The following is a 24,589-nucleotide window of genomic DNA, read 5'->3' on the forward strand; positions in this document are numbered from 1 at the left end:
GGACTTTTGAAACAAGAATTTGCGAGGTCAGACTGTATAAAGGTTGTGGAAAAGTCGTTTCAATACTCTAATGTGACTTGGAAACAAATATAATATATTATCAAACTTTAAAATAAGAACTATGAAGAGCATGAGTGTGTATTCTGTGTGGGAGGTGATCATAAGTGTGGAAGGAGTGGGCAGTTTGTCAATAGTCCATCTGGCAACTTGGCTGGTTAGGACTACTTCAGTTTAGATGCCCACCACAACCACCTGTGCTGTAAGTTTCCTTCATCTTCTTTATTACTGATTGTCAAGTTGATTTCAGCAGAGAATATTTAGGAAAAATAATGAAAGCATAAGAAAGGTAAAGTTATACAAGATAGTGCACACACTGCATCACAATTTAGGCCGAGAGAGGTGCAGGTGGAAGCATCTCCCCCAGCCATACGCTCCTACACTCACTGGGTCTTTTTTTCCCTAATCAAGTCTGTAAAGTTGAATGTGCGTAAGATACGACACGACTATATAAAATATACACAAAAATAATTGATAATTGAATGACAATAGACACTCGGTATTCTACATTACAAAACAAAACAAAATCTATTCATTGGATGGTTTGAGACGAGACCAAACTAAAGTTGTATCCGAGTATATCAAAGCAGAGCCTTTACTAAATATTTAAACAAGTAGATTTGTACTGTAATGTTAGCTTAGTGAAGTCTACAAGTAATTACTTTTCATTGTTGCTTCCACACTGCAGCAACTAAAGAAATATATTTAACATTTCTTTCAAAATAAATTATGGAAGATTCACGTTGTTGAGAGGTGCATAATTGGCGAATCATGGGCCCAGGGGTGCCAAATTACTTGGCAAATTAAATACCAAAGGAACATTTTCATATCTTAAATTAACTGTGATTCTAAAATAAAAAAAATAAAAAGAAATTTAGAACAAATGTATATAATTTTTCAAATTATGGGAGGTTTCAAAAATTTATTTCAAGCCTTTACGTTTGGGGTAAGATTTTCAAGATTGGCAAGATATTTTAAGCAGTTACCTCTGGTAGCTGTCTGGTCATCCTCCCACCACACAAACAAGCAAGTTCAACATTTAGCTCTGATACTTCCATTTCTCAATAAGGACTGGGAAAGATGTCATGGTTTTCTTTAATAAATTCACAAAACAGTTTATCCAATCAATTTTTACATTATTTGACATAATGGTGCACATTAACAGACAGTGGGAATACTACAGGGGTAGACCAGAGCTGGTGGAGGCCACCCATGCTGGACAGGCTACAGTTCATCATTGAAAAGCGGAGCAGCTGGACTGGCTACTGAATGAATAATTTTGGTGACTGTGTTTTATGCTTATTTTCTTTAATCTAAAGAATTTATATTGTTTGAACCATTGTTTTACCTTTTTTAACTGTAAACAAAGATACTGAGCCTATACAACAACACCTAAGAACATTTATGGTTACCTAGACAACTAATAATAAAATATGGTCATGCTGTTTGTACCTTATTGTTCCCTCCAACCCAAATGAATGGTGTTGTGACCTTCTATAGTGCATTTTTCCCAGCTGAGAAGAGATCCGCCTCCCCCCCCCCTCAAGAGTTACACCTGATTGGCTGTTGCAAATCTGTCCAATTTTGTCCTGAAGTAATGATGTATTTCTAAATTATTTTATTCATAATGGCCATTTTTGACGAGAAAGATATTTAGCTAAATTATATAAAGATACATACTTTACTTTAACTACAGTGGTCCCTCGGTTAACGAGATTTCGGTTAACGAGTTACCTTCCATAAGATTCTTAACTCCGGTTAACGAGTTTCTTGCGAGCTGACCTGAACATGTTTTCGCTTGCATTTGGCGGTCCACCAGCTGTAGTATTAGTCCGCCAGTACAGTAAACAGTTCTAGGATTTAAATTCCTTACCATTTTAGTAAATATCAAGAAGTTTATACTATTCAATAATTTTAAATGTTTAATATTAAATTTTTTAGTAATTTTAACAATTATTGAACATGCCATCCAGCCTGCCAACACACCATACAGGCATCAGTCTTTGTGTTTTTTCAGTGGAGGTAACATCTTGCTTGAGACTCTCTTCATCTAAATGCTTTTTTTCTGTGTTTCCAAGCAAATTATTGGTCATTTTGAAATTTATTTTACATATTTACAATATATAATGCAGTGCAGTGTTGATTTAAAGAACATAATCTTGAATTACACCAAGAGAACTGAAATTTTATGGGTGAAATGGTGCCATGGGGTGACTTCTCTTCCACCCCAATGCCTTCTCTTCTCCTCAACCCCATTCTAATTCCCATCATCATCATCCAGGAGCCTTCTACATACACACCTCAAAGTAAGTGTACTTTTCTACCTTTTTTGTTGAATTTAGGCAATTTTCGGTGAGCTGGAACCAATTACCCCAAAACCCATTGAAACAATGGTTTCGGTTAACGAGTTTTTCGGTTAACGAGCACCCTTCTAGAACGGATTGTGCTCGTTAACCGAGGGACCACTGTATTTCAAACATAAGCACGTAGGAAGTTTATCAAAAATATTATAGTACATGAATTAACTGTTAAACTCGGGGAGGAAATTCACGCTTTCTTAGGATGCATTTAATATATGCTTATTTTTACCCACAATAAAGCATACTAAGACAGATTACATATCAGTAACACTACATTATGCAAAAACTAACATTTTAAAAGATCAGAATCACATTGAAATATTACACGGCCATCAGCAGAGGTGGGAAATACGACTGAGAACAACTGATGCGTAATTTGTCTTAGTATTATGTCTTATTGTGGGTAAAAATGAGTACAGTACAGTGATATCTCCATTAGCCGGAACAATTGGTGCAGAGAACTTCCGAGAACGAGAGATTTCCGGTAATGAGACGACTCTCAAAGCCGGAAAAAATCCCTTCATCCCCGGAATTTTCCGGGTAAAGTTAAAATGTTTTCAGAAGTTTCAGAAATAATCCAGTACATCATCTCTCAAACCCAGAAAAATATCCCTTATCCCCGGAATTTTCTAGGTAACGGAAAATTTTTCTCGGAATTTCTGGAGAATGGGCATGATTTTCGTATCTCAAATCCGGAAAAAAACACACCCACCTACGGAATTTTCCGGATATTGGGAATAATTTCTCAGGATTTTCTGGAAAATCGTTCCCAAAGCCGTAATTTTTCGGAAAATTTTGTCTTTGGGTACGATTTTCCGAGAAAATTTCAATTCCAGCTATTGGAGAGCTCCGGGTTTGAGAGATTTCGGCTAACGGAGATATTACTTGTACAGTCAACCCTCGCTTTACGCGGTCCCACATTCCGCGTTTCCACGCTTACGCGGTACCCTGCCGAAACCGGAATGCTCACATCCCGCGGTGCGTGTACCCCTTTATGCGGAGAGCGGCTGGCGAGCCGCGCCATTTTTGGATCCAAACCTCCCGCCATCCGCCATGTTGTGTAAGCGGCGCGAGCAGGGTGCGCACAAGGTCGCCCAGTCATCAAAACATTACCGAGTTCTTCACCCGCCACCCACCACAGCCGGCCCAAGTCAGTGATAGTGATAATTATAGTGAGGATATGGACTTATATGGACTTTGAGGGGTTTGACAAAGAGGCCCTGCAAGCCTCTGTGGTGGATAGTGATACAAGTGATACAGGTGAGGGCCAATAATCTGCCCTCTGCCTCAGAACCAACCCCCCATCCCCGTGTGCCCAGCCATCTTTTCTACTAATGTAAGTGTTAAAAAACCTAATATTATTGATATTTCTCTTAATTATTAATTGTGTGTGCATACCATCATAAAATTAAGAAAGTTATTTTTACTACAACGTAGGTATTGTGTCTGAAAAAGTGGAGTTTGGGGGTCGGCCCGGTCTCTATTTCAATTAATCCCATATGTTATGTTGTTCACTTTACGCGTTTCTCACTTTCCGCGGTATCCTGTGGGTTGAATTAACCGCGTAAAGTGAGGGTTGACTGTATAGTATATATTAAATGCGTCCTCCGAAAGCGCGAATTTTATACCAGAGTTCAACAGTTAATTCATGTATGAGATTTCTGATAAACTTCCTACCTGCTCATGTTTGAAATAATGAATGTATGTATCTTTATATAATTTAGCAATATATCTTTCTCGTCAAAAACGGTCATCCCAACAGCTATACATAAACTCATTTAGAAATACATCATTACTTCAGGACGAAATCAGACAGATTTGCAACAACCAATCAGCTGTAACTCTTGAGGAGGGGGCGGGGCATCTCTTCTCAGTAGGGAAAAAACGCACTGTAGTTTTGACACCCTTTTATATTAATTGTGTCACTCATATGTCAGTCATGCTCCCATCATGCCATCCTTTGTAAGGATCAAGCCAAGGTTACATACAGTAGACTCTATGATAAGACCATTATCACAGAGGGTGATAAAACATTCTCTTATGAACCATATTATTCCTCACATTCATGCTTGTTATACTCACAACCATTCTGAGGGACAATATAGCTTGAAGTTTTCTGATATTATCGTTATTAACTCCAGCCACCAAGACACACACGCTCCACTCTGTCATAATTATCTAATAATGATGTAACCTATTATGTTAAATAATGTAAAACTTGATTGGGTAAATTGTTTTGTGCATTTATTCAGCAAAACAATGACATCCTTTCCCAGCCATTATTGAGATATGGAAGTATCAGAGCTCGATTGTTGAACTGTGAGGGTTGTTTGTGTGGTGGGAGCGATGACTGGACAGCGGGCCTGCCGTCCAGTTAGGGCGGGGGCGGACTTTACACCCTCCGCCTTGACTGTATCAAACTTTGGTCTGGGACTGTACTGTATGTCCAGCCAGCACAACACTTATACTACTGTAATAAAGTCTGTAGATCCAGTCACCATATATCCTACAAGTACTGATCTCTGTGATAAAAATTTAGCAGCTTTATGGTGATATACACCAGATAAATGAGCAAACAACTTATTTTGACTCAATGAGAACAATGTTAAGTTAAAACATAGGGAGTGGGATTGGGCCTGAAGGTCGACCACTAGCATGGAAGATGTAACTTGAGTCATTGTGGTCATTTAGTATCATATTGATATGAGTGTCAAGGAAACTATATTCGTGCAAATGTTCTTATTAAATAACCCTATTCAACTGACACCCCCCCCCTCCACAGTAATTTTGTCCGGCAATTTTAGAGATTTTATATTTTCTTCGATCCCAGAAATAAGTCCTTATTATGGTGTGGGAGATGGGCAGCAACACCTGGCTGCAGCTTAATGCATTTAATGTACCAGTAACTGTCAGGTCCTGACACAGGCCATAGGCTAAGGTAGCGGGAGACTGCACCACTAATAACAGGTCACAGATGTCTTAATTAGGTGACAACACTCGACTTACAGGTGGCTATTCCCTTACCTGAAATGACGCTCTGCTGTTTCACCTCTTACAGTCACACTGCTCACCACTCCTACACATAAGGCTGTCCAATAGTTTACTGTACAACTTTGAATCAAGGGAATGTCTACTGACATTCCTCCAGCTTTTGAAATTTTATTTATTTTTAAAGACAATATCATTACAAAACTTATATTTTTTCTTATCTTATAATGACAGGAGCATTGGCTGCCAATCGTGCAAAGGAGAGACAAGATAAAAGTCGTAGTGAAGATGGGAAACGAAAACGACTCGTGGAAGAGAAGGAGAAAAACACTTACAAGAGGCTGTATATTCATGCCAGCACTAAGTCCAAGAATACTCAGCCAGTCAAAAATGGAAAGAGTTCCATACAAGGTTATGAACTTTACCACAAGAATGAGAAAAAGGTCGATGTAGGAAGTGATAAAGTGATTATATGGAATGAAACGGGTCTACAGCTCCAAAATTTTAATGGTGCGCGGATAATGAATTCGGAGCAACCCAAATCGTGTAATAAAGAGGGGAAGAGGAAAACTATTAATTCAGATTTATTACCCAGAAACATTAATTTTATCTCGAGCGCCAGTCAGGATAGTCGTGGCGATGAAAGATGAGGAGTTCTTGTAATATTACTTTACTCTACTTATTAGTTTTAACATTCTATTTAATATGGGTAAAAAAGAACTCTTGGTATTAAAAGTATTTCCCTGTGTGTGTGTGTATGTGTAGTACTTATTTAGCAGGGAGGTGTACGTAGAACTTTCTTCCATATTTTTACATGATGGTGAAGACTTTAACAATGTATCTCATATGCAAATTACTTAAATGACAAAAAGGATGCACAAAAGATGAATTACTGTATTGATAATGTGGAAAGATAAAGAAAAATGTACAAGAAATACATAGAAGACAGAAACATTTATTAAATAGTTAGTATGGCTTTAAATACAATGTAATGTGTGGCTAATTAAAAGTGGTGCCACTGTAGCTATGTGGAAAATAGGAGAACCACCATTTGAAGAATGTATGTACAGTACAGTAGAGTACGTCTTAAGGCGCTGTTTTGTGATGGTGCTTCTGTCAGCTTACAGAGGCAACTGATCTACGTAATAATTTGTTCAAAGACAAATTATTTTGTTAAAATTGTAGCCTAAATCATCAGAAATATTGTACTGTACATCTCTGGGGTTGGGGTTGGTCTTAACTTTGAAGATGTCAGAAATGAATATATGGAGAGTTACTGTATTGCTGAAAGTTGGTGAAGTTGATCTGAACTTTGAAAACATAGGAAGTTAAACTGTTATGTGATTGACAATGTTAAATAATTATTATCCAAATATTAACTAGCTACCTCACAGATAAGCAGTGGTGGCAGAGTACAGTATATACTGGTACTCTACGTGTCCACGATGTTTTGACATTGTATAAAGTGATGGCTGTATAACAATCAGTATTATGCAAGAGGCCCAGTAAACACTTAAAGCACAAATGTTATAACACAGCCTCTCCCCTGAGGTCCTCCTGGCTGGACCCGAGGTCCTCCTGGCTGGACCCGAGGTCCTCCTGGCTGGACCCGAGGTCCTCCTGGCTGGACCCGAGGTCCTCCTGGCTGGACCCGAGGTCCTCCTGGCTGGACCCGAGGTCTTCCTGGCTGGACCCGAGGTCCTCCTGGCTGGACCCGAGGTCTTCCTGGCTGGACCCGAGGTCTTCCTGGCTGGACCCAAGGTCCTCCTGGCTGGACCTGATGATCAACAATAATCTGTTAATGAGTGAAACTTTATAAAAGTATCTAGTACAGTACAGTATGTTACAGTACAGCACAGTACAGTATGTTACAGTACAGCACAGTACAGTATGGTACAGTACAGTATAGTGTTAGACTTCACCCAGGCATTAAAATTTGTTGTCTGAGAAAATTATGACATTAAAGATCACATATTATTTTTACTAGGTACGGTCCCCTTCACTAGTCAGTTTACAGGGGCTAGTCATATAAACATTCCATGAATAATTACATTGAGATATTTGTTTTAATATTGTTTTACATTGATTCCATAGTAGGTTTACTATTGCTAGTTCCTTTTGTCAAATAAATACAAACACAGGGCTTCCACACTACACAAAACCTGACAGGCCCCTGTAAATGCACTATTGAAGGGAACTGCCAAATGGAGAGTGTGATAGTTTATAAGTAAGTGGTTATGTCTCTTATTAAAGACTTGGTTTTATGAATCATGGCAATTACTGTACAGGTAATTCTTTCCTTCCTCCACAGATTGTCAACAGATTTTAACTTTGGGAATTTGTAATCTGTATTTTATGGCATATAAGATGCACATTTTTGTCTGAAAAATAGCTAAAAAAAATCAGCCTGTGTCCTATAGGTAAAGTTGTGTTCTCCTATAAGCTAATGAATCCTCCCAGTTGCTGTCTCCAGTAGGCTAAATTCTACCTAACCCAACTCTAGAATAAAAATATGTCATTGCTTATTTAATTATTTTTTATTAATTTAAAATAATATTTATTGTAAATATAAAAACTGGATTTATAACTACTGTACAGTACTGATGATGGTAACGTGAGACGATTAACATCCGTACGGCAGACTCCCAACTCTTCAAAGCTAAGCAGTAACCATTTCTGAACTCTTACAAGCATTACAATCTATTAATGTCATGCCTGCAACATTTATTTTTAAATCTACAAATACCTGATACAAATGAAGATTTACAGATAACATTCTTTTCACATTTGCATCTGTTAACATCGCTGGCAGCATTGTAGCCACGTTAGACTCATCACTGTAACCACCAGGCTACTGGGCCAAGCTGTGAGGTGGTATGGTTGTTTTTCGACTCTTATTTTTGGGTACAGTGGTCCCTCGGTTGACGAGCACAATCCATTCCAGCAGGTTACTCGCTAACCGAAACCATTGTTTCAATGGGTTTTTGGGTAATTGGTTACAGCTCACCGAAAATTGCCCAAATTCAATAAAAATGTTAGAAATTGACACTTACCTTGAGGTGTGTATGTAGAAGGCTCCTGGATGATGATGCTGATGTGAATTTGAAGTGGGGGGTGGAGGAGGAGAAGGGAGAAGAGAAGGAAGTGGAGGTGGAGGAGAAGCATTTTACTGTTTCTTGGAAGGTGAGTCACCTTCCATGAAAATGTCAGGAACCTCTGGACTGACAGATTCTCCACCATGAACATCCTCTCTCCTTCTTGAAGTGGAAGGCTGAGGGATAGCATCTTGTTCCCTCTGCCTTTTATTGAAGAAAGTGTCAATTGTGGTCTGTGGGGCATCTCTCGTCCTCACCATTAACTTCTGTTTAAAGAAGGAGACCATTAAGTCCTCAACATGACACAAAGTTAGTTCAGTTTTTTCCACTTCTGGGTGCTTTGAAGCCAGTTCCCTGAACTTCTCCCAGTGGTAAATCACATCTTTCAACTCTTTAGTTGACATATGGTCATCAATTTCAATTTCCTCCTCACCATTGTCAGCCTCTTAACATCTCATCCAGTTGCTTCAAGTCATCAGGAGTAAGTTCCTCCTCATGAGACATCACAAGCTCTTCGACATCCTCCTCTTCCACTTCAAGGCCCAATGACTGACCAATGGACACAATCTCCTGGTCCATTTCTGTGTCATCCTGAAATCCCTCAAAATCATGGACTACTGATGGCCACAGTGCTTTCCATGAAGAAGTGAGGGATCTAGTGGAGACTTCTTGCCATGATGACACAATCAATTTTACAGCCTCCAGGATGTTGAATTGTGTCTTCCAGAACTGTTTCAGTGTTAGTTCAGGATCATTGGAAGTTGCCTGATGACACCTCCTAAACATTTTCTTCATGTACAACTTCTTGAAGTTGCTGATCACATTCTGGTCCATTGGCTGTATGAGTGATGTAGTGTTGGGAGGCAAAAACAACACTTTCACAAAGTCAAATTGATACTCCAAAGTTCTGGTAAGTTCAAGGTCATGACCAGGAGCATTATCCATGAGAAGAGCCTTTAAAGGGAGTTTATTGGTGGTTAGGTATCTCTTGACAGAAGGGCAAAACACATCAACAGCCCATTCATTAAAGAGCTGTCTTGTCACTCATACCTTACGGTTGGACTTCCAATAAACTCCAAGCTTTGTTCTTACCACTTTTTGTTGCTTGAACACCCTGGGGTTTTCAGAGTGGTAGACAAGCATAGACTTCAGTCGGAAATGCCCTGAAGCATTGGCACCAAGCAATAGAGTGAGACGGTCTTTCATGGGTTTATGCCCAGGTAAAGAGGCTTCATCTCTGGTGATGAATGTTCTTTTGGGCATCTTTTTCCAGAACAGCCCAGTTTTGTCCACATTAAACACTTGCTGTGGAAGATAATTTTCTTCTTCCATCAGTTCTTTAAATTCATCTAAAGACTTTGCTGCCCCTTCCTTATCAACACTAGCAGCTTCACCATGCCTAACAACAATGAAAATGTCGCTTCTTTTCTTAAATTTTTCGAACCAGCCTTTGCTGGCCCGAAAATCTTCAAATTCTGTGCCTGAAGAACCAGGTTGATCTGTCTTTAAATGTTCGTAAATCTCCCTGGCTCTTTCACAAATGAATTCAGTAGAAACTGAATCACCTTTCATCTGTTTTTCCCTAATCCAGATGATAAGTAACCTCTCAGTTTCTGCAATTAGGGATCTACTTTTAAACACTCTGGTAGATTTGTCTCTCACTTTCACTTCTTTAAATTTGTCTTTCTGTGCAAGAATTGTCGACACAGTTGATGTCGACATGCCATATTCTTTGCATAGCGCATTTGTTCTAATGCCTTGTTCATGTTTTTTTATAATTTCCTGCTTGGTTTGGATTGAAATCGCTTTTCTTGATCTCTTAGGCCCCATGCTGGATTCAAACAATGTCAACACGTGATTTTTAAAGTTAAACTAGCTGTAAATAAAGAATATTTTCTTTAAAATAACACTGCACTGCACTATATATTGTCAATATGTAAAATAAATTTCAAAATGACCAATAATTTGCTTGGAAACACAGAAAAAAAGCGTTAAGTTGAAGAGAGTCTCAAGTAAGATGTTACTTCCACTGAAAACAGAGAGAGACTAACGCTTGTTTGGTGTGTTAAAAGGCTGGATGGCGCGCATAAAACTAGTGACTTTACCTTCAATTATGTTCAATAATTGTTAAAATGACAAAAAAAAAATTAATATTAAACTTAAAATTATTGAATAGTATAAACTTCTTAATATTTACTAAAATAGTAAGGAATTTAAGCCCTAGAACCGATTACTGTATTGGTGGACTAATACTACAGCTGGTTGACCGCCAAGTGCAAGCGAAAACATGTTGAGGTTGGCTCGTAAGAAACTCGTTAACCGAGGGATTGCTCGTCAACCGATGTTAAGAATCTTATGGGAGGTAACTCGTTAACCGAGGCGCTCGTTAACCGAGGCGCTCGTTAACCGAGGGATCACTGTATATACACTTAGCTTCCTTCATTTATTTTTACTCAGTTACATGCACACACCATCCTACATTAACACATTGTGAAAAAAAGGTAAAAGAAATAATTGTTCTAATGGCAAACACATAAAGGGAATATACATTTCTTTGCACACAAGATAGCTGACTCAGTGGGGGGGGGGTGGGTTTTGCTTGGGGATTGGCGGAGGTCGCGTTCTTGTTGGTCTCCGTTATTATGGTGAAGCAGGGAGTGTATGTAAATGGTGACAGTGTTAAACTTTCATTTGGCTTTTATTTATTCTTATTTTTATTTATTCCTCACATTTACTGGTACTGTATATATTATTTTAAGAAAACTATGGCTATAGGAGGAAAATACACACAAAGTTTTTTCCTAAATACTCCCTGCTGTGTGTCTTATATGCTGTAAGATAAGGTATATAAAATCCTTTCATATCTTGTTAAACTTGGGGTAGCTTATAAAGGATTGTAAAGGCAATTTTATCACTAATTACGTGCCTAAAAATTTTGTGTGGTCATATAGGTAACCCTTGTTTAACAATTTGGATGTGTTCCTGTTAAACCTGATGTTAAGTGAGGTTATCACCACATGAGGGATAACAGTGAAGCACCGACATGTTCAAACAGCAGGGCGGTTAACTCTGAGAACAGTACTGTATTGTACTGTACTGTACTGTACTGTACTGTACTGTACTGTTCTGTACTGTACTGTACTGCAATGTACTGTACTGTTCTGTACTGTACTGGACTGTTCTGTACTGTACTGTACTGCAATGTACTGTACTGTACTGTTCTGTACTGTACTGTTCTGTACTGTTCTGCACTGCACTATACTGTACTGTTCTGTTATGTACTGCACTGCACTGCACTGCACTGCACTGCACTGCACTGCACTGTACTGTTCTGTTCTGTACTGTACTGTACTGTACTGTACTGTTCTGTACTGTTTTGTACTGTACTGCACTGTTCTGTTCTGTACTGTACTGTTCTGTACTGTACTGTTCTGTACTGTACTGTTCTGTACTGTTTTGTACTGTACTGTACTGCACTGTACTGTACTGTACTGTACTGTACTGTTCTGTTCTGTTCTGTACTCCATAATGATAATAGTACACACAGTTATGAACAGTTTCAAAGTTAATGATTAATTCATAAACACCAAACTTCTATATAAACGATGTGGTTCAGAGTTAAACATTTTAGTGAATAAAACTGTTACATAGCATAACATAAAATACAATAGCACATATTTTATGGGGTGACGTGACACAGTTCAGCCAGGCAGTCAACCAGTGATATATGTGTGTGTGTGTGTGTGTGTGTGTACTCTGACATCTCATCAGGGGAGGAGTGCTTGGTGGCATCAACAACACAGTTACATTCATTTACACACATAATAATAATAATAATAATGGAAGCCCCTCGAAATTGAGGATGGCGGCCCAAGGACCTCCTATGCATGAATTTGTTAAGATGTAAAGTAGAAGCTGTCGCCAACACAACAACCACACCCTAAATTAACGAGCTGCATGACACAGTGTCAAGGAATAGTCCAAGACCGGACAACTCGCCAACTGCACTGGCTAACCATTACCCCGGAATACGATCCGCAAATCGATTAACATCCAGGTCCCCAATTACTGCTGGGTAGACAGAGGCAAATGGCATAAAGAAACTTGCCCATAGTATCAACACACACACACACACACACACACACACACACACACACACACACACACACACACCAATGCCCTACTTTGTTCTTGTATTGAAGTTTTATACAATATTTATTTCTAAGCCACATTACAGTATTGTAATAATATTTCCACAAATATTACTTCATTAAATGTAACACATGCCATCTCACACACCACCTCATCCCCAGTTTTCCCTTCCCAGTGAGTCAAACTGTCACTAAACTGAATTTGTTATTGCTAAACCTAATTAACATTAAGGGAATTAACACTAAATGAATGATACCTGTACAGTAATTGAAATTTTGAGACTGCATTAGTTTTGGACTTAGGGACTGGGGAAATATTATACGTTGTGTTGCATTTTTTCTTCTTGATTCACCTTTATATATTTATGTATAAGAAAAGATGGCTACTGTCTCTCAAGTCCTCTTAATATGATACTGTAGATTCACAAGACACAAATATATCTTTTGAACCTCTACTGGGCTCAGTATCACCGCCGCCACACCTGTAGCGGTGGGTTGTCCATACATTGATCTTGGATTCAAAACTTTGCCCATCATATTAAATTTGGTCTTATATTAAAGGACCCCAAAATATTGTAACAAGTATAATTTAACCCTACTAAGTTCTTATGTATGTTGTGTTGTACAGCAGTGAGATGGATAAACCACATCATTGATAAAAATGCTCTAAAGTAAAACCCTCTTAATCCAGACTCTTTTTGTTCGGATTTCTTCTTTATCCGGATTGGCAAACCATTGCAGACTAATTTATGTAAATTAGGATTAACATGAAATATATAGTCTGGAGCTACCCAGGTGGCGGTGGCAAAAATAAACACTTGAATCACTAACCTGCAGTATAATATGTATAATTCTTGTACATACAGTACTGGACACAGTATTCACCATAAAGTTGGTAATACTGTTACGAGTGTCCGCCATAAGTTTCTGTTCTGGGTATAAAATACGTTGGTTCAGATGGTGTGTGTGTGTGTGTGGGTGGCTCAGGCAGCTTTGCCAACACCATCTGACCCCTCTTATTAAATTATTTTTATGACATTATCACTTTGTGTATTTATTAATGCAACAGTTTCCTCTCATGTGATATTGATTGTAGTATGTTTGTATATAGGTAAGATCGCGGAACTAATGTCAGTAGGGTCATTTAGGTAAAGTTTACGTATTGGTCCATCCGGCTACGATACGTCCATACTATGTCAGTAGAGAGGTGGCGTGTGTGGCAGGCTGGTCCACTGTAGTGGACCTTTTGTTCAGGCATTTACAAAACAGGATCTTCAGGGGCTCGGCAAGCTCATTGCACAACTCTCCTAGCACTCTAGGATACACCATGTCAGGGCCATTACTCTTATCGACCTTTATCTTTGGCAGTTTACTTCTAATTCCCTCTTCTGTGAACACAATGTGGGTCAGTGCTGTGTCTAACTGTCTGTCCTCAAACGCAGAAAGGTTAATCGCATCCTCTCTTGTGAGCACTTAGGAAAAGAAGCTGTTCAATACCTCAGCTTTATCCTGGTCAGAATCTGCGTAACTACCATCTACAAGCCTCAGGTCTGATACTTCTACTCGCGTTTTTAATTTCGACTTTGCATAGCGGTAAAACGCCTTTGGGTTTGACTTGCCCTCGCTTGCAACCAGCCTCTGGAACTCCTTTTCAGCCCTTCTTCACTCTGCCTTTGCTTGGTTTCTGGCTCTTACATACATCCTCCTGTCCTGCTCACCATTTAACCTAACCCACATCTTGAATTTCTGGGTTTTCTTCTTAACTTTGTCGACCGCCGCATGGTTCATGTGTAGGGATCGCTTTGTATTCCTAGAGGCACTGGGTTTGGTCTTGGGTATATATTTATCGATCAAATGGGTCACTATACTAGTTATGATATTAAGCGTAGTGTCTGCGTTCTTGTGTTTTAATGAGTCAGTCCAGTTGATACCCCTTATCTCTTCCCTCATCCCGTTGTAATTTCCCTTGTAATATTTGCGCCTTGGCCTGGCCTTATCTTGAACCAGGTAACAGTTAAATCTGAATGACAACACTATATAGTGACTGGTGCCAACTGGGGCAAGGTGTTCCAGTTTGGCCACCAAACCCTCCTCCTTTGTTATGATGAGGTCTAGTGGCTTGGGTGTTTGCTCCCCTCTGTAATGTGATGGAACAGAAAATTATCTCTCAGTTTCTACAAAAAGAGTAGCAGGGTTATTCAAGTCATTTGGGGTGAACTCGTTTCTCCAGTCGATGTTACCATAGTTAAATTTCCCCCATGGTAAGGAGGTGGCTAGGGTTGGGCATCGCCGCATTGTCTATTAAGGCTCTTAAGTTCCTTAGATTTAGTGGGCCACAGTTTGGGGATCTGTAGATACACCCAACGATAAGTAAGTCACCTCCCTTTAATTTAATTTTACACCACTTGGACTTTTCAAAAACATCCTTTCCCTGAACTCTCGCCTGTCTGGCCCTTAGGTCTCGCCTACCATAGATAACTACACCCCTCTTGCAAGTTTCTTGAGAAAGGTTCGTAAATAAGTCATATCCAGCAATACTGAATTCACATTCCTCTGGGTTGATTCTCCTGTTCTTGTACAGCAGTTCTACAACTCCCACAATATTTGGTTGGTGTACCTTCAGTAGTGTTTCAAACTCCTCTGTTTTATTAAGGAACGTGTCAGTATTAGTGTACATGACATTCAAGCCAGAATTTGTTCTCGGTAACGTCTCTGCTCTTAGTAACAACCACCCCCCCCTCCCCGCCCCGCATTCTCAGAAGCTGCAGCATTTGTTAAGTACACTGTATTTTGCAGGGTGTGGTTAGAAATGTCATTGTTTACACGGCGCTCGCCTCCTCCTGTCTGGTAGGCAGAGCTGATGCCACCTCCCAGGTGGAGGGTGCGCCGCTGCCCCCTGGCCCTGTGTCGGCACACTTGGTACCACTATCCTCCCCCTGAATATAACCCATGTACACCTGTCCGTGTTCCTCCTTGACTCCTCCTGCTTTAAGTCCTGCAGGAGCTTCTTGTGCTGTTCCCTCTGCATTACCGTGCGATCTGGGTGAATGAATACACTCCGAGATGCCTCGCTCCTTGCTAAGTCTTTTGCTTGCCGAATAACCTCCCATATCTCCTCACTCACTAGTGTGATCCTGAGGGGGCGAGGCTTATCCTCCTGCTTTTGTCCCAGCCTCCTCACATCTTGTGGGGTTGATGGCATCTTCAGAACCTCTGTATAAATATTCTTAAATTGCATCTTATCGTGTGTTACCTTACTCTCAGTTCCCTCCACCAGGCTCTCAGGGACTCCCAAAACTATTACATAGTTCCTGCACTGGAAACGTTCCCGTTGTTCCTCCTCTCCCCTAACAGTAGGTCTGTGGGTTTTCGTTATACAAAGCATTTATCTCCAACACACTGCCAAATTGAGAGCTCTTGAACACATACACACTCTACAGACTGATGATAATATCACACAGACCATCTACACTGATGGATCTCTAAACACCGCCTGTGGGAGGGCTGGAAGTGCTATTGTTGTGACTCAACCTGACGGTAATATAATTGAGAAAGGAGTTAGAATTAACAACTGGGCATCCACTCTACAAACTGAATTAGTTGCCATACTCACAGCTATTAAATTCATTGAAACCACTGTTACTGACAGTCTCATCATCACTGACTCTCTATCCTCACTACTTGCCCTTGGTACCCTCGACTCAGGTTGTCACGCTCTTGTCTCTGAAGCCAGACACAAATATGCGTGCCTTGTTGACCGGGGTGTCAAGGTCAAACTGTTGTGGATCCCCTCTCACATAGGCCTCATAAAACATGACAGAGTTGATGCCCTCGCCAAACTCGCGTCTAACAAAGACACCGTTGAATACAATTTGGGTCTGTCAAAAAGAACCCTTAAAACTGTAATTAGGAAAGAACTTATTGATGAGTTTGACGCAAGTAGACAAGTGCAAACAGGCACTAGTCGATCCATAGGTTACCATGATGAGATGTATCAAGTGAAACATGTATATGGAGCAAGTAACAAGATCACTAGATTACAAGATGTTGTAACCGCTAGATTAAGGTTAGGATATAAGTACCTTTGGCAGTATGTTCCTCAAGCAGATGTAAACAAAACTAAATGTAACGTGTGTGGCCATACATATGGCCACACACTTGAACACTACGTCCTCGACTGTGTGAAGTTAGAACCTTTTAGGGACAGGTCCAAGCGCACTGTGTGTGAAATGGCACAACACTTCATCTCTAATGGCAAGATAGCCGACATACTGTATTAAGATTGTATCCACTTTTTTGCACTTAGTAACTATATCAATTCTCATGTACAGAACCAAATACGCAATGTGCTTGAATACCTCTCACGTAAATGTGAATAACAAAGTGTGAGGCCAGACATACTGCCTCACACGCCTGTACTCACGCATTTGTGAATAAGTTGCCCTTTATGTATAGAACTAAACAAATAATGTAAATGAAATACTGTGTAACATTCAGTGCCATAATATCCTGACAACGGGGGTTAATTATTATGACCCTTTGTAAACCCTACTCTGTAATCCTTTTGCGCTACCGCTCACAGGATGAGTGTGGGGTGCACAATAAAGTAGCTGCTGCAAGCGGCAAAAATAAAAAAAAATCAATGGAGAAAGGAAACTCACAATGCGTTTTCTGTATATATATTGTATTGGATGTACAGTGCAGTTTGGTGCTGGGAAGTTGCTGCGTGGTTAGAAGCGTAGAGTAGAGAGAGCTGGTTGGTGAGGAGCTTGCTCAGAGGAGGTGTTGCGGGACTCAGGTAGAAGAAGGGAGATCACGGCGAGGTTGAGAGCTTATATAGCGGAGGTAGGCATGGCTTGATAGCCGACCTCGCTTTGTTAGACGTCGCTAGTAGCCGACCCCGCTCTGTAAGACCACGAGGCCTTGGCTGGGAAACTCGACAAGGGATCAGTTGGTCAGCGACAAACGGCAGTTGTAGTTGTAGGAGAGAGTATCCACTGCAATACATCCCCCTTCCCTTCTGGCGGTGCAGGAGATTTGTTGTCGGCAGGGTTGTATCCCACATGTGAGACATAACGGGCAGGGGTGTGGATTAGCCGGCCGCTACGGGAGATGGCTCTGTCTAGAGACACGAGATCTGTGGGAGAAGGAGGGTTGTGGATAAGAGAAGGTTGTAGAGGCGAGGAATGTGGTGCTTCTCTCACGGCAGGTGCACAGTGCGCAGGGGTGCCGGGTGGGGTGTCTGGGTCCATAGGGCCGGCTGCAGGATCATCAGGAGCAGGGTCCACGTCAGGAGCAGTAGGTACCTGAGGATGAAAAGAGGGTACCCAGAAATGTTGTGGGCGAGGTGGTGCTGCAAGCGGCAATGGTGGGCAGACTGGCGGAGGAGGTGAAGGATGAATGTGTTCAGGGCGATGGGAAGGCTGGTGTGGGGCAGTAGCCTTGAATGCAGAAACTGCATGTCGTAGTGTTTGTAGTAGGTCGTGATGGGCAGCAGGAGTGAAGTGGTCAAGGTCAGCAGTAAGGTGTGTGATGTGCTGCTTGATAGTGACGGCGGTTATGGCGTTTACCAATCTCCGTCGATGTCGCTTCGTCGTGTGGTTGCAGGGAGCCTCACAGCGTCTAGCGTTAGCACCAAAACATTGATGGTACCAACAGAAGGTAGATACACTGTGCTGGGGGGCGGCATCTGAGGCAGGACGGGTGTTGGGAACGGTAGGACACAGTGCGTGGGGCAGGAACAGGAGCAGCTGCAGGCCTGGAGGAGCAGAGCTGCTCTAGGGTGTCCAACCTGCGGTGTAGGGACAGTAGCAGGTCCCACATGTCTTGTGAGGTGCTGGTCGTCTGGGGAGCGCTGATCTGGTTGACGAGACCGGAGGAAAGTGAAAGTGTGGCCGTGGAGTTGTGCGCGGACGCATGGCGCACAGCAGTATATTCGTGGAATACTCTGTCCGCCGTGGCTGCATAGGTCGCTGAGGTAGTAGAATAGTCCAATACTGAGAGGACAAGACGAACTTCTGCAGGGAGCTTCTAAGTGTGAAGCTGGCGCAGCATAGTGTCAGGAAGCCTATGTGTGTGTGGCGGGAGTTCAGTCTCCGCATCTCGTCCCACAAACGTGCAAGCGTGGAGCTGCTGAGGGCGAGACAGGATAGGTCTTGTAGGAGACTGGTGTCAGGCCGCTGGTATGGCCTCTTGAGAGCATCATGTAGAGCTGCGAATTTGTTATCAGCTGGAGGGTTGGTGATGGTTTCTGAGACTTGTGTGGCGACTTCTGTGGGCAGGGAACAGACCAGGGCGATGTACTTTTGTTTGTCTGAAGCTATAGAGCCGATGAGAGCTGCCTCCGTGTGGATAAGCCAGTCTTCAATGTTGTGATTGAACACTGGGAGAGTGATCCGTTTCTCCTCCATCCTGTGTGTGCGATTCTCCAGGGGTCACCATTTGTGGGGTTTCGTGATGTTGTCTCGCACTCTGGTTGGGTTGGAGAAAAGAAACTCACAGTGCGTTTTCTGTGTATATATATATATTGTATTGGATGTACAGTGCAGTTTGGTGCTGGGAAGTTGCTGCGTGGTTAGAAGCGTAGAGTAGAGAGAGCTGGTTGGTGAGGAGCTTGCTCAGAGGAGGTGTTGCGTGTTGCGGGGCTCAGGTAGAAGAAGGGAGATCACGGCGAGGTTGAGAGCTTATATAGCGGAGGTAGATGTGGCTTGATAGCCGACCTCGCTTTGTTAGACGTCGCTAGTAGCCGACCCCGCTCTGTAAGACCACGAGGCCTTGGCTGGGAAACTCGACAAGGGATCGGCTGGTCAGCGACAAACGGCAGTTGTAGTTGTAGGGGAGAGTATCCACTACAGGTCCATTAATTTTCATTTCTTTGACACACTTCTTTAGAGTCCCTAGCTGCTGTAGAACCTGTTCTGATCCTGCATTACCTGTACTCTCCGCCACCCCCCGCGGCCCTGTTAAGGCCTCAGCATTACTCCTTTTAGCAACCACCTCCATTCTATCGGCTACTTCCTCAGTCTCAGCAAGGATCTCTTCCCCAACTTGCTCTAATTTGGCAACCAGCAGGGCTCCAGCTTCATCTATTTTCGTCCCTAGGGAACTCGTTCCCTTATGACTTGCAATTGCCTCTTTCACCTTGACTATGCAGTCAGGACAACACCAGCAACAGCCTTCTTCCTTTACGGCAGTTAGCATCTTCCTAAACACTGCATTGTTCAGGCCTGTATCATCCATATCCGTCATCCCCCGCAGTTGTCACATGTCATCATATCCCGCATGGTTGTTGTTGTTATGGGGACGGGGGGTGCAGACTGTGTTTAGATCTACAGCTAAAAAAAAAAAAAAAAAACAGTACTTGGCTGCCCTCTGCTGAATTTAACCTCCCCTGTTGCCTTTAGGGATGTCTTCTGTTTTTCTTCTCTTCTTTTTATTTTTTTTAGTTCACTTTGGCGGTTTGTCAGTATTTATGTGCTATTGTAGCTTACTGTAGTGGCAGGTTGTCAGGGTCTCTTATTTGGCCTCACAACGTACGTACATGAAATATATCCAACACTCAGGATTGAGGTAGAAATAGAAAATCACAGTGTTTCTCGTATATATATTGTTGCACAGCACAGTGTTAAAGAGATACTAAGTCGGGCGAAGCTTGCTCAGAGTTCCTGTAGGGCGAGGAGCTTTCTGAGGGAGCGTGTGTATGGAGCTGTTGAGAGATGTTGCTTGTTGGTGGCGGTAAGTAGAAAGAGAGCGATGAAGGCCAGGTGAGGTCTTATATAACCACGGTAGGCGTGGCGTGATGGAAGGCCCCCGCTTTGTTCGGCGTCGCTGGTTACCTGACCTTGACCACGAGGGATACACTGGCAGATTTGCGGGGGTTGGCCAGTCAGCGACACACGGCGTTTGCAGGGGAGGCGCGACTGGGATGTTAGCCGGGTTACGTCCCTCACGTGATACATACCGGGTAGGTGTACGTACCACTCGGCCGCTGCGGGTGACAACTCCATCTAATGACACAGAACCTGTGGGGGAATCAGGGGGAGAAAGAGGGTTTTGGATTAGAGGAGGTTGTACAGGCAATTGTTGTTGTGCTTCTATAGCGGCTGGGGCAGCTTCCTCAGGGCCACTGGCTGGGTTGAATGGGTCAGGGGCGACGTCAGGAGGAGGGTCCATGACATGAGCAGGTTCTATAACAGGAGCAGGTTCTATGACGGCAGCAGGGTTCACGACAGGAGGAGGGTCTGTGATAGGAGCAGGTTCTACCATGGCAGCAGGGTCCAGGACAGGAGCAGGGGGCACCTGAGGGTGAAAAGAGGGTGCCCAAAAATGTATTGGGCGGGGTGTTGCTGCCGGTGGCAACTGCGGGTAGACTGGTGCAGGCGTCGTTTGTTGGTGGTGCTGCTGGGTCGGGGGCTCAACGGGTAAGGTGACCGGTTTGACTCGGTCTATGCTGACGTTGTCGTGTCTGCCATTCCGGATAATTGTCAGGAACTTCGCTGAACGGGAAACAACCTGGAAGGGTCCATCGTAGGGGCTTTGTAGTGGGTTGCGGTGAGCATCATGCCTGACGAAAACATATTCGGCAGTGAGTAGTGCAGGAGGGATGTGTTCAGGACGCCGAGGAGGCTGGCGTGGAGCAGTGGCTCTGAATGCAGAAACTGCTTGTCGCAGTTTTTGGAGTAAGTCGTGACGAACGGCAGGAGTGGGTTGGCGGAGGTCAGGAGGGAGTGAAAAATCTCCGGGTAGGCGAAGGGGCTCGCCTCGGGTGAGATCTGCTGGGCTACAGTCCATATCCTCCTTGTATGAAACACGGATGCCGAGGAGCACTAAGGGTAGCGCATCCGTCCAGCTGTAAGGGTCGTGCTGTGCCTTGAGTGCATCCTTCAGCTGCCGGTGAAACCGCTCTACCATGCCGTTGGCTTGAGGGTGGTGTGCGGTGGTGCGTTGCCTAGTCGTGCCGAGGAACTGTAGGAGGCTGTGCCAGAGTTGTGACTCAAACTGGGCTCCTTGGTCAGTGATGACAGTAGCGGGGGGACCGAAGCGGGAAACCCAGCCGGACATGAAGGCGCGGATGGTAGACTCTGCTGTAGCATTGGGCATGGGGATGGCTTCTGTCCACCTGGTGAAACGGTCGATGCAGGTGAAGATGTAGGTGCTACCACAGGATGATGGAAGAGCTCCCACGATGTCGAGGTGCACTACTTGGAAAAGTCCTTTGGGTATAGGGAAGGTTTCTAAAGGGGCCCGTGTGTGATGATGTATTTTGGAGGACTGACAGGCCAGGCACTGGGCAGCCCATTTCGTAGTATCGGTCTTGATGCCGGGCCAGACGACACGTTGCGTGAGGAGGCGCTGGGAGGCCCGCACACCCGGGTGGCTGAGACCATGGATGCGGTCGAAAACAGCGCGGCGGTGGACGTGAGGCACGAACGGTCTAGGCTGCCCACAGGATACGTCGCACCACAATTTGATATTCGTGCCGGGGATTGGGAGTTCTTGGAGTGTGAGGCCTGACGGAGATGTCTTGTATGCTGCCAGGTCTTCGTCATTCTCTTGAGCCGCGGCAAGTTGCCCATAATCAATGGGTGGAGATGAGGGGAGAATGTTGGACATACAACGAGAGATAGGGCGTCGGCGATCTCGTTGTGGCTGCCTTTAATGTGTTGGACGTCGCTGGAGAACTCCGAGATGTAAGCCAAGTGGCGCAGGACACGAGGTGTATGTGACTGGGAAGCTGAAGCGAAGGTGTGGACGAGGGGCTTGTGATCAGTGAAGATGGTGAACTGACGGGCCTCGAGGAAGTGCTGGAAATGTTTGACAGCCAGGTATATGGCCAGGAGTTCTCGATCAAAGGCGCTGTACTTGAGGTGTGGTGGTTGAAGCCGTTGTGAGAAGAAAGCAACGGGTGTGAGAATTCCGTTGATCTCCTGCTGTAAGACGGCGCCCACTGCAGTAGAAGAAGCGTCTGTTGTGAGAGTGGTCCGGGTGCTTAGGTGCAGGGTGGGCTAGGAGGGTAAGGCGTGTGATGTGCTGTCTGATAGCAGTGAATGCCGTAACAGCCTCTTGAGTCCACATGAGAGGCTTGTGAGACTTCTTTGGGAGTCCTTTGAGAAGGTCGTAGAGGGGAACTAGGACGGTGGCAGCGTTGTCAATGAAGCGGTGGTAGTAGTTAACTAAACCCAGGAATTCTCGGGAGTTTCTTCGCCGTTTCAGGTTTGGGGAACTCCCTGATGGCGGTTATCTTCTGTTGTAGGGGTTGGATGCCACTATGCGAAACTTTGTGACCGAGGAAATCAATGGATGGGGCTCCGAAGACGCACTTAACAGGGTGAACTTTCATGTTGTTGTTCTGCAGGCGTTGGAGGAAGAGTTGCAGGTGGTGATGATGCTCGGCAGGCGTCGAAGATCCGACGAGGATGTCGTCTATGTAGACGGTGACAAAATCGAGGTCAAGCGAAGCATATGGTCCATGTACCTCTAGAAAGTCTGTGCTGCATTGAGTAGGCCAAAACTCATGAAAGTATACTCGAAGAGTCCGAATGGAGTGGTGATGGCTGTCTTCTGGGTATCTGCAGGTGCTACAGGGATCTGGTGGAAGGCACGCTCCAAGTCGATCTTCGAGAAGATTGTCTTGCCATGAAGTTTGTGGTGGAAGTCCTGGACATGTGGAATAGGGTACCTGTCGGGTTTGGTAACGAGGTTCAGGGCTCTGTAGTCGCCACACACCCTCCAATCGCCAGATGATGGCTTAAGGACCATGTGAAGAGGCAATGCCCAGGGACTCTTTGAAGGACGAATGATGCCGTCTTGCAGTAGTCTGTTGAATTCCGCCTTGGCTGCGTTCAGGAGCTCAGGGCGCAGGTGGCGGGGGCGCGAGAAGACTGGAGGTCCTTTGGTCTCGATGTGGTGAAAAATTTCCGACGTAGGTGGTGGCGGTGGAGAGACTCGGGGTGAGAAAAGTTCCTTGAACTCTTCAAGCAGGGGGGAGAACTCATTGGACGGCGAAAGACAGGTGATAGTGTCGGTGTCATTGGCATGTGAACCCTGGATCTTGCGTGCTGTAGGCTCATGGATGAGGCGAAGGTGGCTTGGGTCGACTCCGAGCTTGTGAAAGGTGAGGAAGTCGAAACCAAGGATGGGTTGAGACATGTCTGCAACTACAAATGACCAGCGTAGAGTCTTGGGAAACCGAGGTCTAGGGCGAGGGTGCGTGCGCCGTAGGAGGCGATGGGAGTACCGTTGGCGGCGAACAGGTCATAAGAGGGTTGCCTTGACGTGTCTTGTCGTGAGGGAGGGATGATACTGACCGATGAACCTGTGTCGACTAGGAATTTCGTGCCGGAGGTGCGATCGGTGACGTGCAGTAGTGAGATGCCTGAAGGGACGGGGGCTGGGGCGTCTACCAACCTCTGCTGTTGCCGTTTCCCGAGTAGGTGCAGTGGGGCTCACAGCGTTGAGCATTGGGGCCAAAACGCCGGTGATACCAGCAGAGGGTATATTCGTTGTGCTGGGGGCTGGCGGCGGTTTCCGGGGCAGGAAGGGCGCGTCGGGGATTGTAGGGCGCGGTGTGTGGGTTAGGAACAGGTCTAGAGGCAGGCATGGAGGAGCAGAACTGTTCAATGGTGTTCATACTGCGGCTCAAGGTTTACAGCAGGTCCCTGACGTCTTGTGAGGTACTGCTTGGCTGAGGGGTGTTGACCCGGCTTACAAGTTCGGAGGTAAGTACTGCTGTGGGCGTGGGGTTGTCCGTGGCCGCCAGGCACGCAGCCGCGCACTCGTTAAATATTTTGTCTGCCGCGGTTGCGTAGAGTTCAGGTGTCGTCGAGTAATCTGCAGACAGGATGGTACGTACTTGTGTGGGTAGCTTTTGTGCGTGAAGCTGGTGCAGGATAGAGTCGGGAAGTCTGTCTGTGTGCCGGGAGTTCAGCCTACACATCTC

The 24,589-nt window shown here is 44.0% G+C and overlaps 2 protein-coding genes across 3 annotated transcripts in view; one reads left to right on the forward strand and one right to left on the reverse strand.

Moving 5' to 3' along the window:
• Window positions 1-8,556, forward strand: part of LOC121860893 — a 45,321-nt gene extending 36,765 nt beyond the window's left edge. The window contains exons 3-4 of one of the 2 annotated variants that reach the window (XR_006087942.1): window positions 5,640-7,103; window positions 7,167-8,556. Coding sequence is in view for 1 of the 2 variants with exons in the window: in XM_042358254.1 (XP_042214188.1) it covers window positions 5,640-6,055 (416 nt within the window). In the remaining variant the exon portion in view is untranslated. Of the gene's footprint in view, window positions 1-5,639 lie in introns of both variants that reach the window. The other variant, XM_042358254.1, reaches the window with a different exon arrangement.
• Window positions 6,933-24,111, reverse strand: LOC121861111 (putative proline-rich receptor-like protein kinase PERK11). Its single transcript, XM_042358674.1, has 3 exons — window positions 23,958-24,111; window positions 20,612-20,891; window positions 6,933-7,182 (listed from the first exon to the last, which is right to left on the reverse strand). Exons 1-3 carry the CDS (start codon window positions 24,109-24,111, stop codon window positions 6,933-6,935), a joined length of 684 nt encoding a protein of 227 aa, XP_042214608.1.
• Window positions 24,112-24,589: the final 478 nt, after the last annotated feature.

This window comes from Homarus americanus, unplaced genomic scaffold, assembly GCF_018991925.1.
Source record: "Homarus americanus isolate GMGI-L3 unplaced genomic scaffold, GMGI_Hamer_2.0 scaffold52806, whole genome shotgun sequence".
Classification (NCBI taxonomy): Eukaryota; Metazoa; Arthropoda; class Malacostraca; order Decapoda; family Nephropidae; genus Homarus; species Homarus americanus.